The sequence below is a fragment of the Dipodomys spectabilis genome, unplaced genomic scaffold, assembly GCF_019054845.1.
Source record: "Dipodomys spectabilis isolate Male_0828 unplaced genomic scaffold, ASM1905484v1 ptg000175l, whole genome shotgun sequence".
In the NCBI taxonomy this organism is placed as follows: Eukaryota; Metazoa; Chordata; class Mammalia; order Rodentia; family Heteromyidae; genus Dipodomys; species Dipodomys spectabilis.
In genome coordinates, this window is record NW_024870852.1 from 12,602,579 (window position 1) to 12,617,512 (window position 14,934).

Sequence of the window (14,934 nt, forward strand, 5' to 3'; positions counted from 1 at the left end):
GCCACAGCTCCCCCACCTCATCCCTCTGCACCATCCCTGCTACAGGAGGTGACTGGGGTTCAATTCTTATTCTGGAACTACTAGCGAGACATCATCAGAAGTCTTGCCGAGGGAACTGATAAACTGGAATTTCTTAACTATGGCCCTCTTGACCTCTTCCTGCCAATGTCTCCTGCTCATTGTAAGCCTTACAAGGCGAAGATGTCTGGCAAAACAGAACTGAGAGGAAGTCATTTAGCCAGCCTAAGGTTACCATTAACACTATGTGCCACTGCCTTGAGCTAGTTTTTATGTTTTTTAAGTTTGGTTGAAATGTCACAAATGGAAAAATGAAGTAAAGCACCCTGGTTAGCCACAAGACTGGACACACCTGGCTGCAAACCCAGCAAAAGAAACTTACTTCATTAGTAAGAGAGGCAGGGTAAAATTTACATCTGAAATCTGCCTGCATCAGGAGAAAGTGCTGAGGCCAAAGGCGCTGTCTGTTTTTACAGCTGTGTCAGGTCTCAGTTCTTGCTCTTACTAACACTCAGGAGTGCGGCAAGGTCCCAAGGAAAAACGGTCTCCAACCTCTTCAGCTGCAACTCAACTCACAAAGGTTTGTAAGAACTGGTTAATGAAATAAAACAAGACCAGATGAGGTGATATAATGAACTTTATTTCCACAGCTAATTCATAAGCTTAAATCACAAATAATGTTTTTTTTTAAGTCAGAACACTAAATTATTGATGTGATTTTTTTGTAACTTCAAATTTAACACATGCTTTTTGTACCTGCCTCACTAATGACATATGAATCTACCCATTTTTCACAATAGTTGCATACCTAAAAAGCTGAGAAAAAGGAAAACTTGTAAAGTCAAAATTTTCCCACCTATGAGAAATCCTAGTGTCAAAGAAGTGCTTGATTGGAATTCTAATTTCAAAGACATTCCTCATTCAAAGTTCTGATTCAAGAACTTGCTAGTGGCCTTCCTGGTCTTGGATCCGTCCCAGACTAATCCATTTAAAGTAACAGCCTCCAAGAATTCTTTGGCATAAAAAAAAATTATCACTACAATGATTTGATTGGATTTATAAAATTTACTTTTTATATGAGTTTTCTTTTAGAGGCACACCTGGGATGCCAAATAACACAGAGATAGATTTGCAAATTACCACCTTCAAATCATAGGCTTTCAAAGCTATAGAAAGAAACTTGGAAACTGCATAGGTACCCCACTACCACTACCACCTGGTTTTTGTTTTTAATAAAGAAACTGAAGCTTAGAAGAGGAAACATTTGCCAACCACAGTGAGAAGCAGCTCAGACCAGTTCCATGCTGCTTACGACTATTCTCTAGCTACATGTCCCACTGGTTCAGCTTAAGACTAAGATCCCCCCCCCACACACACACACACATTACAACTAGTTACCACACAACTGTCTTTCCTATACAAAGGAGGTCTATTTATATTTTGAGGTTGGGAAGGAGGATCAAGTTAAATATAATTGAAAAGTAGTAACTGTAATCCCCCAAATTACTTTTAACTTTTATTAAAAATTCCTTTTTTTTTTCCTGATGGCTGTGGGGCTTGAACTCGAGGCCTGAGCTTTTGTGCTCAAGGTTAGCACTCTACCATAGCTCCATTTCCTAAAAATTCTAGCTTTAAATCATCATCTTTTAAAATAATCATTCGAACTAAACCAAAGCTTATGCCTTTCTCTTCGATAAGGCAGTTTAAAAAACAGAATCACCTAAAACTTTGCATTTGTGTGGCTGCCCCTTCTCCGTGTTGCAGCACTAGTAACACTGGTAACATCTAGAAACCTGTTAGAACTATAGACTCTCTGGTTCCATCCCAAACCTACTGAACCCCAATCTATAGTTTAACAAGATCTTCAGGTGAATTGTAGGCACATAAAATATATTAGACACTTACAGTAGCACATTCCAATAGGGTGGCACCCCACCTAGAACAACCCAAATTCTAAAAATGACTGGCTAGAATGGGAGACAAAAAAAAAAAAAAAGACTCCTGTAGGACTGCCCTAGATGTACACCTGGACAGGATCCTAATCAAGTAGGATTTATGTGATTAAATAAGTTAGCTTTAAAACAGAATTCTAAGCCAGGAGCTGGTGGCTCACACCTGTAATCCTAACTACTCAGGAGGCTGAGATCTGAGAATCACAGTTCAAAGCCAGCTTGTACAGCAAAATCCATGAGACTTATATCTCCAATTAACCATCAGAAAACCAGAAGTGGCCCTGTGGCTCAAGTGATAGAGTGTTCACCTTGAGTTGAAGAGCTCAGGGACAGTGCCCAGGCCCAGAGTTCAAGCTCTAAGACTGACAAAACAAAACAAAACAAAATAAAAAACAATTCTAGAAGCTAAAGTTCATTGGAAAAGTAGCAGTTACCAATTAATGTCTGCCACATAAGCAAAACACTGAATCAGATAGTTTCTTGATTTTATAAAGCTTATAGTTAAGAAAAAGAAACATTACATACAAAGTAACCCATAGGGTGCTGACTGTTGTGATGGCTACACAGAGGTCCATGAGAAATTCATGGGGGAGGGGAGCAATTGAAAGATTATTGTGGTCCAGAAGTCAGAAATTTATTGCTTACTAAGTTATTTAAGATGGGACAGCTGTAGCCCATGTGGTTCTAGTGGCCCCACTTCTAGGAGAGTTTAGTCAACAGTGATAAGAAAAACAGGTTTACTGCATAACTTCCTGGCAGTCAGACAAGGCTTTGGCTAGCTAGAGGGTATCACTGGGTCGTCATTAAACGGGATGATCTGAGACAGCCAACCCCACCCTATGTCTACTGTGTGCTGCCACAAAATTTGGGTAGCAAATACTGAGGGCATGGAGAACACCAGCTGTGTGAACAGCTTAAAGGTTGCTGATCTCACTCAGGGCAACTAAGACAGCCAGCAGGCACAGCAGTGAGAAAAATGAAACAGGAGCCAAGGAAGGCAATGACAAAGAGAGCTCAATATTGACTTCAAAATGAATGATAATGATGATGATAGCCACTGAAACTTCAATACATTTCCTTTTCCTTGAATGAAATGTCACTGGTCTGTTTGTCCCAGAGAATGATGTGTAAATGTCAACAGAGATACTTAAAAGACAAATTCATGCCATTAGCTTCCTATATACCAGTTCCATCAGAGATATTAGGAAAATATGAAAAAAAAAAACCCTCAACTAAGGTTCCCAAAGGGCAACTATCCCCTCCCGTGATCATCTCAAAGATTACAATTTATACAGAAAAAGCACATGATGCCAAGAGGCAATGGCACAAGCATATGTGAATTATAAAAGTAAAAGTAAAGCATAGGTTTTACTTTTTTTTCTTTTTTTGTCGGTTGTGGAGCTCCAACTCTGGGCTTGGGCGCTGTCCTTGCCATCTTCAGCTCAAGGCAAGGGCTCTACTGCTTGAGCCACAGTGCCACTTCCGGTTTTCTAGTGGTTTATTGGAGATGAGAGTCTCACGGACTTTCCTGCCCCGGCTGGCTTTGAACCGTGATTCATAGATCTCAGCCTCCTGAGTAGCTAGGATTACAGGTGTGAGTCACCAGCGCCCGGCATAGGTTTTACTTTTAAGAAAAGGACCAGGGACCCTTTCTGGCTCTCTCTGTTCTCTGTCCACCATGAAGGGAGCAACCTGCTCTGCCACACATTCTTGCTGCCATGATCTTCTGTTCCATAGCTTCATGGAGCCAAGCAACCATAGAATGAATCCTCTGAAACCCTGAGGCCAAAATAACCCCTTCCTCCTTAAAGTTGTTTCTTTATCAAACCCAATACTACAGTTTAGCGATTTTACTAGTGTTATTTGAGTTTGTTGTTGTTGCTGTTTTGCTTCAATGAATAACATAAGGAAGTCTTCAAAAATATACACCAAAATAGAAAAAATGGATACTTCTTAGAAAAAAGTAAATAGTAAGGACTCAGAATGATGATTAAGGGATTTCAGATTCAGTTGGACATATCTATTATATATTAAGTGAATGAAATAGCAAAGACTCAGAATAATGTGCATAAGATAAGTTATGTTAATACACTTTTGTTTTAGTTTGGGGGCTGGTACTGGGACTTGAACTCAGGGTCTCATACCGTAGCTTGTTTTTTTTCAATGACTAGCTTTTTCAGTGATCCTCAGATCTCAGTCTCCTGAGTAAATAACATTATAGGCATCAGCCTATAATCAAGAAGGTAGTGATCAAGAAGTTTGCTTTGGGGCCAGGTATTGAGGGCTCATGCTTATAATCATAGCTTTTCAGGAGACTGAGGATCATGGTTCAAAGTAAGCCCAGGCAAAAAAGTCTATGAGGCCCTTATCCTCAATTAAATACCAAAAAGCCAGAAGTAAGCTGTGGCTCAAGTGGTAGAGAACTAACCTTGAGCAAAAAAGGCTCAGGGGCAGTGCCAGGTCCTGAATTCAAGCCCCAGGACCGGTACACATGCACACTCATGTGTGTGTGTGCGCACACATACACCCCACACAAAAGTTTGCTTTTCAGGTCTCAATGACTCAAAGCTTCATACCAAGATATTTCCATTAAAACTAGACTAGTTCAAATATTAAATTAGTGTCAAAAGCATAGTGTCCTTAAACCAGATTCTGATTCCTTCCATTCACCCGTTCCCTTACTCCTATCACCATGGGTTAAGCTTTATAATCACACACACACACACACACACACACACACACACACACACACACACAGATGTCCTCATGCCAACAAGCCACAACCATGTGTATAAACACATAAATTATCAGTGACATGTCAGTCTCCACAGAGGCAGAATTACTCCAGCTAAATGACCTCATGACACAGGCAGCCTCTAGAGAAACCCCAAAGGCCATTCTAAATCAGAAAAACCCCAAACTCAAGGCATGCAACTTGTCACCACAGCTGTCCAGGACCAGAATGTGATGGCAAGCACTTACCCCCATGATTCTACCACGCTGCTCAACATCTTCCCACATAAAATGAACGATGATGCGACACATATATTTCCCACTCCGACCTTCCTGCTTCATTCTGACTAGACACATCCTAGGTGGGAAGAAAACACAGTCACTGGTTGTTTGTATTTTCATTATTATATATTTTCACTGAAGAATGGTTTTAGCAAGGGGTACTGAAACAAAAAACTGTAAGTAACCTTATTAAAAAAAAAAAACTTTTAGTGGAGCACTAGTGACTCATGCCTGTAGTCTTAGCTACTTAGGAGGCCGAGATCTAAGGATTTCAGTTTGAAGCCAGCCCCAGAAGGAAAGTCCATGAGTCCAATTAACCACCAAAAAGCCAGAAGTAGAGTTGTGGGTCAAATAGTAGGATGCTAGCCTTAGCACAAAAGCTTAGGGTCAGTGCCCAGGCCCTGAGTTTAAGCTTAAGGACTGTCACAAAACCAAAACCAAATCCAAAACCAAACAAAAAACAAAGACCTAAGGGGGGTTGGCCATAGAAGGAAAGATTTACTCAACACTGATCAGTCATCCTCTTGTTTTATCTAATATTTTATGTATGTATGTATGTATGTATACATATGTATGTATTTTTGTACCAGGGCTTGAACTCAGGTCACTGCACTTCTGCTTAGCTTTTTTGCTCACGACAGATGCTCTACCACTTGAGCTATACTTCCAGTCCAGCAAAAATACAATCTTTATAATCAAGGAGTATCTAAAGACCTAATTAATGAAATGGATAACTTAAAAATGTAGAAAATTTGCCTGTTACTGAAAAGAGAAAAAAAATGTTTGTTGGGATCACAGCCCATCTGATAGAGGATGACTTCTGATGTCTAATTGGATTTGTTAATATTGTGATTCTAAATTTGTAACCCCTGAACCCAGTTAGTGCCTAAGAATACTTTGGGACAATAATGAAACGGAATAGGGTTACTTTATATGACACAGGGCATGTTTCAAGAGAAGCACATAGGGAAAAGTTCAGCCTTTTTCATGAGACTTTCCTAAAAGTTAATCAAATTGCTCATGTCAGCCTCTCACCTGAAAAAGGCACTGTGTGTATTTTGATGCTTAAGTGTTGTCAGAGGCCAATTCATCCAGCAATAGTGAGGTAATGGAATTCATTTATTTGAAAATTCTGTAGTTTGTTAATACACCTGCTTTCCGAGGTTTAAAAGGTCCAGACTTTCTCAGACCATAAACTTTCTAAGTACATCAACAAGAGGTGAGGTGTTGTGGGTTTCATAGCACAAACTGTTCCATCGCCCTTACAGATAATGGTTGGCTCTAATGGTTATCTGGGTTGAAAAGATAATACCAAATAAAGATATTGTCAAGGTGACTGACACTTCACACATGAATGAGCTGAGTTTCTACTGACTGTTGTGTGATTGACTGGGTAAGTAGTATTAATGATGGCAAAAACTAGAAACGCCTTTGAGGGAGTAGTGTGTCTCCTGAGGGAGACAAAACATTCCACATACAAATAGACAGAAAAGAAAATGCAGCAAGTATCCCAAGAGAAAAGTGCAGTGATAGGGCTCGGAATGTGGTTTAGTGGTGAAGCCCTGGGTTCGATTCCTCAGTACCACATAAAAAGAAAGCCAGAAGTGGTACTATGGCTCAAGAGGTAGAGTGCTAACCTTGAGCAAAGGAAGCTCAGGGAAGCTGGGCACTTGTGGCTCACGCCTGTAATCCTAGCTACTCAGGAGGCTGAGATCTGAGGATCACAGTTCAAAGCCAGCTTAGGCAGGAAAGTCTGTGAAACTGATCTCCAATTATCTACCAGAAAACCAGAAGTGGCACTGTGGCTCAAGTGGAAGAGTGCTCGCGTTGAGCTGAAGAGCTGAGGGACAGTGCCTAGGCCGAGAATTCAAGCTCCATAACCAAAAAAAAGAAGAAGGAGGAGGAGAAGGAGAAGGAGGAGGAGGAGGAGGGAGGAGGAGGGAGGAGGAGGAAGGAAGAAGGAAGAAGCAGCAGCAGCAGCTCAGGGATAGTGCCCAGGCCCAGAGTTCAAGCCCCCTGACCAAAAAAAAGAAGCAGCAGCTCAGGGATAGTGCCTAGGCCCTGAGTTCAAGCCCCAGGACTAGCACAAGAAAGGAAGGAAGGAAGGAAGGGAGGGAGGGAGGGAGGGAGGGAGGGAGGGAGGGAAGGAAGGGAGGGAGGGAGGGAGGGAGGGAGGGAGGGAGGGAGGGGATGGAGGGAAGAGAAAACTTAAATAATGAGCTGGGTAGTGGTGGCTCACCCCTGTAATCCTAGCTACTCAGGAGGCTGAGATCTGAGGATTACGGTTCGAAGCCAGCCTGGGAAGAGACTCTTTTTTTTTTTTTTGGTCAGTCATGGGGCTTGAACTCTGGGCCTGGGCACTGTCCCTCAGCTCTTCAGCTCAAGGCTAGTGCTCTACCACTTGAGCTACAGCGCCACTTCCGGGCTTTTCTGCTTATGTGGTGCTGAGGAATCGAACCCGGGGCCTCATGCATGCAAGGCAAGTACTCTACCACTGAGCCACTTTCCCAGCCCCTGGGAAGAGACTCTTATCTGCAATAAACTACAAAAAAGCCAGAAGTGGAGCTGTGGCTCAAGTGATAGAGTGCTAGCCAGCCTTGAGCAAAAAAGCTCAGGAGTAGTGTCCAGGGAAAGCATGCACGTGCGCACGCGTACATGCGTGCACATGCAAGCAGACACACAGACACAGACACACAGATACCCAAACACACACACACACAGACACATACACACACACACACACACAAGCAATAAAGTTCCAAAAGATTACTTCTGGCTAAGGGAGATCAAAGAGAGCCTCATGGAAAAGGAGACATGAAACCTGAGGCATAGAAGGATGAGCTGAAGTTGGACAGGTAGATAAAGAGACTTGCCAAGCAGATAGAACACTAAACGCAAAGGCAGACCCACAGAAGAAGCATTAAACGAACAACAAATATGTAGATTTGTCAAAGGGCAGTGTAAAAGAAGCAGGAAAATGAAGCCAGAAAAATGAAAATGAAGGGCTTTGAAATGGCATACTAAGAAAAAGTCTGAACATTCCTGAACTAAGCAGACAATGGTAAGCCACCATGAAGAAGAGATGTAATAAGATGAGTACCCTGGCATTCATGGCAGATGAATCTTAGAGAAGATAACTCTTTCTTCCCATCCTCAACAATATTGTCACCAGAATTGGAAAATGACAACTTTGGTAAATACTTACTTTATTAGAACAATAAGATGGCACCAGTGGCTCATGCCTATAATTCTCACTACTCAGGAGGCTGAGATCTAACAACTGCAGTTTGAAGCCAGCCAGTGCAGACTCTTATCTCCAAGAAACTACCAAAAAGCCAAAAATGGAATTAAGGCTCAAGTGGTAGAGTGCTAGCCTTGAGCACAAAAGCTCAAGCCCTAGGACCAGCACCAAAAAAAGAATTGTCTGATCAAAATTCAACTAAAGACTGCAATGCCTTTTGGGAAATATGTAACCAACAAAGTTTGTTCTAACCTGCACCTAACTAACCAACTAACAGTTTAGAAAAAAAGGAAGTTTTTATTCGCATGTATTATTTGTATAAAGGGGTTTTACTGTAATATTTCCATAAATGTATACAATGTACCCTGATCAGATTTACCTCCCTGCAGAACTTTTTCAAATAAAAGGCTGGACACCAAATTTCATTGTATGGAGCTGATTATACAAACAAACCAAGAATCAATTTTCCTATCATCAGCAAATGTACTAAGAATTCTCATGAGTTCTATTTGGAAAATAAGATTCTGATGCACAGGGCTATGTAATTAACAGCACCATATTTGGCTAACCAAAACCTTGAAGGCTCGATTTTTGTCCTAAGTTTGTGAGTCATTCTTCATGTAGCTAAGAACAGAAATATAGTACTGTCATAAAGAACTTTTGTGTTCATCTTCAAGAGAACAGCAGAGGTGAAAGTTGGACCCACATCTTAGGTAGTCAACTGCCTTGAATGTTCAGTAAGAAGCTGAGTGCCAAATCCTAGGTCACCTGACCTGAAATCTTATCACATTCAGTATACACCTTCTGTTTAGTACTCAGTAACTAAAATTAAGTCTCCTTCCTGTCTTCACTATGGCTTAACAGGATACAGCAAACCTGTCCAGTGAGATTCAAAGACAATAGTCTAGAAAAATACAGCTAAGAGGTTCCAGTACACTTTGAACCATCCAGGGAAAGAGAAGGTATGTTAGAAGGCAAAAGAAATGTCAGATGCTGGTGGCTCACACCTGTAATCCTACTACTCAGAAGGCTGATCTGAGGAAGGAGCTTGGAAGCCAGCCAGAAAAAGTCCATGGAACTCTTTATCTCCAAAAAAGCCAGAAGTGGAGGTACTGCTCAAGTAGCAGATACTAGCCTTGAGTGAAAAACCCAAGTAAGAGCTCAAGATCCTGAGTTCAAGTCCCAGTACTAGCATGCACAAACACACGCACACACAAATAAAACACATGTGCGTGTGCACGTGCGTGTGCACACACACACAAATAAAACAAGTTCAAAATAGCTAACCCAAAGGTATAATGATCTTAGCATTTTAGGCAAAACAAAACCAATATATGTCACATCCTATAGAATACTGGTCAAACAAAAGAACACAACAGCTTTACTTCAGCTCACACTCTGAATGCATTTCTCATAATAAATGCTGGTGTTAAATGTTGAAAAATAAAATCATATTTTATCACTGATTTGACATGACTTTGGGGCCTTTGGGGGGAGGGGGCAGTTCCATGTTAAAATATAAAATTTATTCTTAATACAAAGTGAGGGTGTAATAGCTGAGGAGGTGGGAGGGAATGGATGGTAGGGGAAAAATAAAGGAAGAGGCAACAATGCTGGATAAGAAACGTACTCACTACCTTGCTCATGTAACTATAACCCCTTTGTACAGTATTTTCACAATTAAAAAAAATACAAAGTAGGCCAGACAACCAGTGGCTCATGCCTGTAATCCTAGCTCCTCAGGAGGCTGAGATCTGAGGATCACCGTTCAAAGCTAGCTAGCCTAGACATGAAAGTCTGTGAAACTCTTATCTCCAATCAACCACCAGAAAACTGGAAGTGGTGCTGTTGCTCAAGTGGTAGAGTGCTAGCCTTGAGCTAAAGAGCTGAGGGACAGAGCCCAGGCCCAGAGTTCAAGCCCCACAACCAACAATAAAAAAAAAAATAATAATTTTTTAAAAAGGAAGAGGGTATAGTGGCATACATCTGTAACCCCAATATTCTGAGGCAGGCGGACCAGACTACACATGGAGACTCTTTCTCAAAAAAAATTTTTTAATAAGAAATCCCTAACTAGTTGGGCTCTTGTGGCTTACATCTGTAATCCTAGCTACACAGGAATATCTATAAGATTCTTACCTCCAATTAATCAGAAAAATCTAGAAATGGAGCTGTGGCAAGTGATAAGAACACTAGCCTTGATCAAAAAAGTTCAGGGACAGGGCTCAGGCCCTGAGATCAAATTCCAGATGCAGCTGCAACTGCAGCAGCAGCAGCAGCAGCACCACCACCACACAAAAAAGCAAAGTAAACATTAAAAAGAGATTATCTAATAATAAAATACTTTTTTTTCTTATTTACTGGAAATGAGAACCTCTCAGATTTGTCTTCCTGAGTTGGCCTCATTCCATGATACTGAGATCTCAGCCTCCAGAATAGCTAGGATTACAGGCATGAGCCACTGGTACGCGACCAAAAAATTCTTTTTTTTTTTTTTCCAAACTGTGGGCCTTGCATATGCTAGTCAGGCACTCAACTTCTTAACCATACCCTTTCGGTAGTCTTACTGCCCTGGCCCACACCTAAAATGCAATCCTATTTTACGTTTCCTGTCGTAGTTGAAATGATAGGCACATACCATGCCCAGCTATTGGTTAAGAAGGGGGGTCTCAAAAAGATTTTCCTGTCCAGACTGGCCTTGAATCACAATCTTCCTGATTTCAGCTTCCTTAGCAGCTAAGATTAGACTAGAAAATTCATATATTATATAATTAATCATTCACTTAACAAGAATTTACAAACCACCTACTCTGAATATAGACTCAATCTGTATATAAACTATTTTCTGTTTAGGAGTCGACTCCAATTGCTTGATGATGTTCTTAAAACCCACAATTTATTATCAAGGTTTTAAGCTTCACAGTACTATCCTTGTCTCTCAGTGATTCCAGTGGCTCATAAATAACACTGATTTCTTTTACATATAAGGAAGGAAAATAACCCAGCTAGCAAAGTAAAGGAAAAAAAAAAAAAAAAAGGAGCATTCAAGCCTTCACTTGATGGGCTTCCTAATCTCTCTAAAAGGCAAGCAGAAACAGAAGACAAAGGTGCCTCAAATAACAAAGGGCTACATATAGTGACTCTACCTTATGGTCTGTGTTCTACTGTTTATTATGTCCTTTAAGAAAAGACCTGATTATTTTTATTCACTATCTTTCTGAATTTACACCATCATTTTATCCACTGTAACTGTCCCTATTCCACAGAAAAGAAACCAAGGAGGTTAAGTAACGTGAGGCTACACAGCAGAGAATAGCTCCCCGCCCCCCGCCCCCCCAAGCTAGTGAGTGTCTCGCATCCTATTTCCACCATTCAGTGAAAGCACAACACCAAGAGAGCCTCTTCCCACTAAGCAAGATAGGCAGGAAGACAACAGCACTGTCTGGAGTGTTAAAAAGAATGGGAGAATTTCCTAGCCATGACTTCCTCCACTTAGCTTCATTCTCTGACAGGGAGAATTTTTGTTATTCTTGATACTGACCTCCTGCTATGTACTGGTAGCCCTGAACATCCTGTTTCTCTCACCCTATTTGGGCACTCTGACAATGCCAGTTGTGTTTTGGCTTTGTTTCCCCACATGATAGTTCAGTTCATAAGCTACTCTTAGGGCATCTGACTTTGATTTCAATGAAGATTAGTGGGCACTTGGGCAGGTTTGTCACACAGGCTGCTATGAAGGAATCCCAAGGGGGACTTTTGTGAACCTTGTTTCCTTTTCTCTGTCACTAGCTGAGGCCAAGAAAGCAGAGCTCATGAGCCATACTCAGGCCCCAGCAGTGTGCTAGTGAATGGTTCATTCATTTGTGAGCTGGCACACTGACCTTTTCCCAGGGCTATGTACATGGCTATCTCCACCTGGTTTCCTTAACTCCCTCCCTATGAGGTCTAACCCTTTTAGGGTAGCATGGGGATCGTAAGGTAGTCTGTAGCAAACAGTCAAGAAGGGTGAGGCACTTCCTGAAGCAATCTCACTCAACAACGATCCACATCCAAAAGCCTCACATGGTGTACAGCCTGCCTGTCAGATCTACTGTAAAGAACACACTCCTGGGGGGGCAGGTACTAGTGCACTTAGGTTGTACAATGCTGAGAAAATGCTGCTGCACAGGCCCCTGGCTTGAGGGGATTGAAAAACAAAACAAAACCTGTGTGGGTGTTCAAGCAGAGCAACTCTGCCTAGGGGAAGGAGAAAGAGGATGTGCAGACAGCCAGAGCACACCATATATAGCAGGTCTAGAGCAGATGGAATCCAGCAGGAGCCCAGATGCCCTATAGCTATATCAAAATTGCCATGGTGGTTTTAAAGAGACTCTTGCTGCCAGTGTCTGCCAGGGAAGTTCACTGGCTGGACTGAAAAAGGCACTGGTCTCACTTTGCTTTCTTTTTCTTCTTTCCCAGAGGCTTTTTCTTCCAGAGTTTTCCCATCTCAAATTTTAAAAAGCAACAAAATGCTTCCCTACCATCCTGTTCTTCCTCTGGTTATCATCCTCCCATCTTTCTGTCCCTGAACTTGGTGAGCAGTAGATTACAATGTCTTCTTCCCCTCTAACACTTCAAGCCAATGTTCTCAGGGTCCAGTCCCCAGAAGGCCATTGTAACTGTTCTTGACCATTTCCAGGCAACTCCTATTCCCCTATGCTCAGATATAACATATACATCATAATCCCTGTACTATTTTAAGAGTTTACCAAAACACCGATAGTGAATTGCCAAGTTTTACCAAGACACGATAGTGAATGCCAAGTAATATATATAGTGTCCACCTTAAACTGGTTATCAGTAAGGGCTTACTACGCTGTTGACATTAGGATGAGACCCCTGTTCCCATGGCCAGCCAAAAGGGAGACTCAAGCAGGAAGCAAAAAGAATTGCATAAGGGGCAGTTCGCATAATCAACTTTGGATTTGTCTCACTTGGCTTTTTTTGCTCAAAGTTAGTGCTCTACTACTTGACCCATGCCTCCACTTCCAAGTTTTTGCTGATTAATTAGAGATAAGAGTTTCAGATTTATCTGTCTCGTTTTGAACCATGATCCTCAAATCTCAACTTCCTGGTAGCTAGAATTATAGGTATAAGCTACCAGCATTCAGCTCAAATTTTTTATGATTGTTTATTTGTGTGTGTATGAGTGTGTGTGTAAGCACATGTGCATATGCCAGTCCTAGGGCTTGAACTCAAGACCTGCACACTGTCCCTGAGCTTTTATGCTCAACTATAGTGATCTATCACCTGAGCCACAGCTCTACTTCTGACTTTTTGTTGGTTAACTGGAGGTAAGAGTCTCACAGACTTTCCTGCCCACTCTGGCTTCAAACCATGACCCCCAGATCTCAACCTCCTGAATATCTAGGATTACAGGCATGGTTCACCAGCACCAGGCTCAGGTTTATTTTTTAAATGACTCAAGCAGTATGGCACCTGCCTAGCAAGCACAAAGCTTTGAGTTCAGATCCCAGGACCACCAAAATCAAATGAAAAAAGAAAAAAAATACTAAGGTAATACTGAGGAGAGACTAAACTGTCTTCAGAGGGAAGAGAAAGCTTTAGAGAGACAATACCTTAACTAGATACTCAAGGAAACACAGGAGCTTGTCAGGTAGTGAAGAAGGGGAAAGCCTTCTACACAGAACATACTTTGTACAGATGAGATTAGTAGTAGCAGCATAGGCCATATATAGTGACATAATAATGCCATGTAAGAAACCTGAGGAGGAAGATCCAATTTATATTGGAAAGACCAATGGAATGGACAGGAAAATCAGAGGCCAAAGACCATTTATAATTCACTGAAATTAACCTAGTAGGTAACAGCATCAATTTCTGTTTAAAATGAATTCAAATAGAATAAGAAGTTTCAGAGATTATCTGACACTGTTGTACTGGATACCTATTTGCATACTAGGTAACAAAGTAAAATGTTCTAGCTCCTTGGCTCATACCTATCCAGATCTCAGGAGGCTAAGATCTGAGGGTCACAGTTCTTAGCCAGCAGAGACAGGAAAGCCCATGAGACTCTTATCTCCAGTTAACCAGCAAAAAGCTAGAAGTGGAGCTGTGACTGAAGTATAGAATGCCAGCGGACAGTGCCAAGGACGTGAGGTCAAGTTCTAGTATCAGTACACAAAAAAGTAAAATGTTCCCATGATTAAAAGTCAAAAAATTTTGAGTTAGATGACTGGCAACTGACCCAGTGAGTGAAGAGAGTGAGGGAAAAGTCCAGGAGAACTCCTAAATTTCTGGTATGAGTGCCTGAATGGATTCACAATGACACTACCCAAGGTAAAGAGGAGGAGGGCTATTCTTAAGTGCATGTAGGGATTATGGGTAACTCAGCAGCCTCTCAGCACTTTTCAATAGCTACAGTAAATATTCTCATCTTTTTCAGCAAAGACAATGGACGCACAGTCATCACAGCTGTAAGCTCAGATGAATGCTTTGTGGGAACTGGGGGCTGAGGGGAGGTCCCCAGTCCTAAATACCAATCCACTGTGGAACCAGAAAAATCATCTAGGATAAGTGAAACAGGAATCATCATCCTTGGGAACCCAAGCAAGCTGAAAAGTCTGCCTTCTCTGAATATTTTTATTAGGAGTCAGGTTTTGTTGACTTTTTTTTTTTTTGGCAGAGGCAGGGGGAGGGGCGCAAGGG

At 41.6% G+C, this 14,934-nt stretch overlaps 1 protein-coding gene across 2 annotated transcripts in view; it reads right to left on the reverse strand.

The window, feature by feature from the left end:
* The window catches only part of LOC122120480 (ubiquinol-cytochrome-c reductase complex assembly factor 1), an 88,624-nt gene that overhangs the window by 36,947 nt on the left and 36,743 nt on the right, over nt 1-14,934 (reverse strand). For both annotated transcript variants that reach the window (XM_042694728.1, XM_042694729.1), the window contains one exon: nt 4,953-5,061. In XM_042694728.1, coding sequence (XP_042550662.1) covers nt 4,953-5,061 — 109 coding nt within the window. The remainder of the gene's footprint in view (nt 1-4,952; nt 5,062-14,934) is intronic.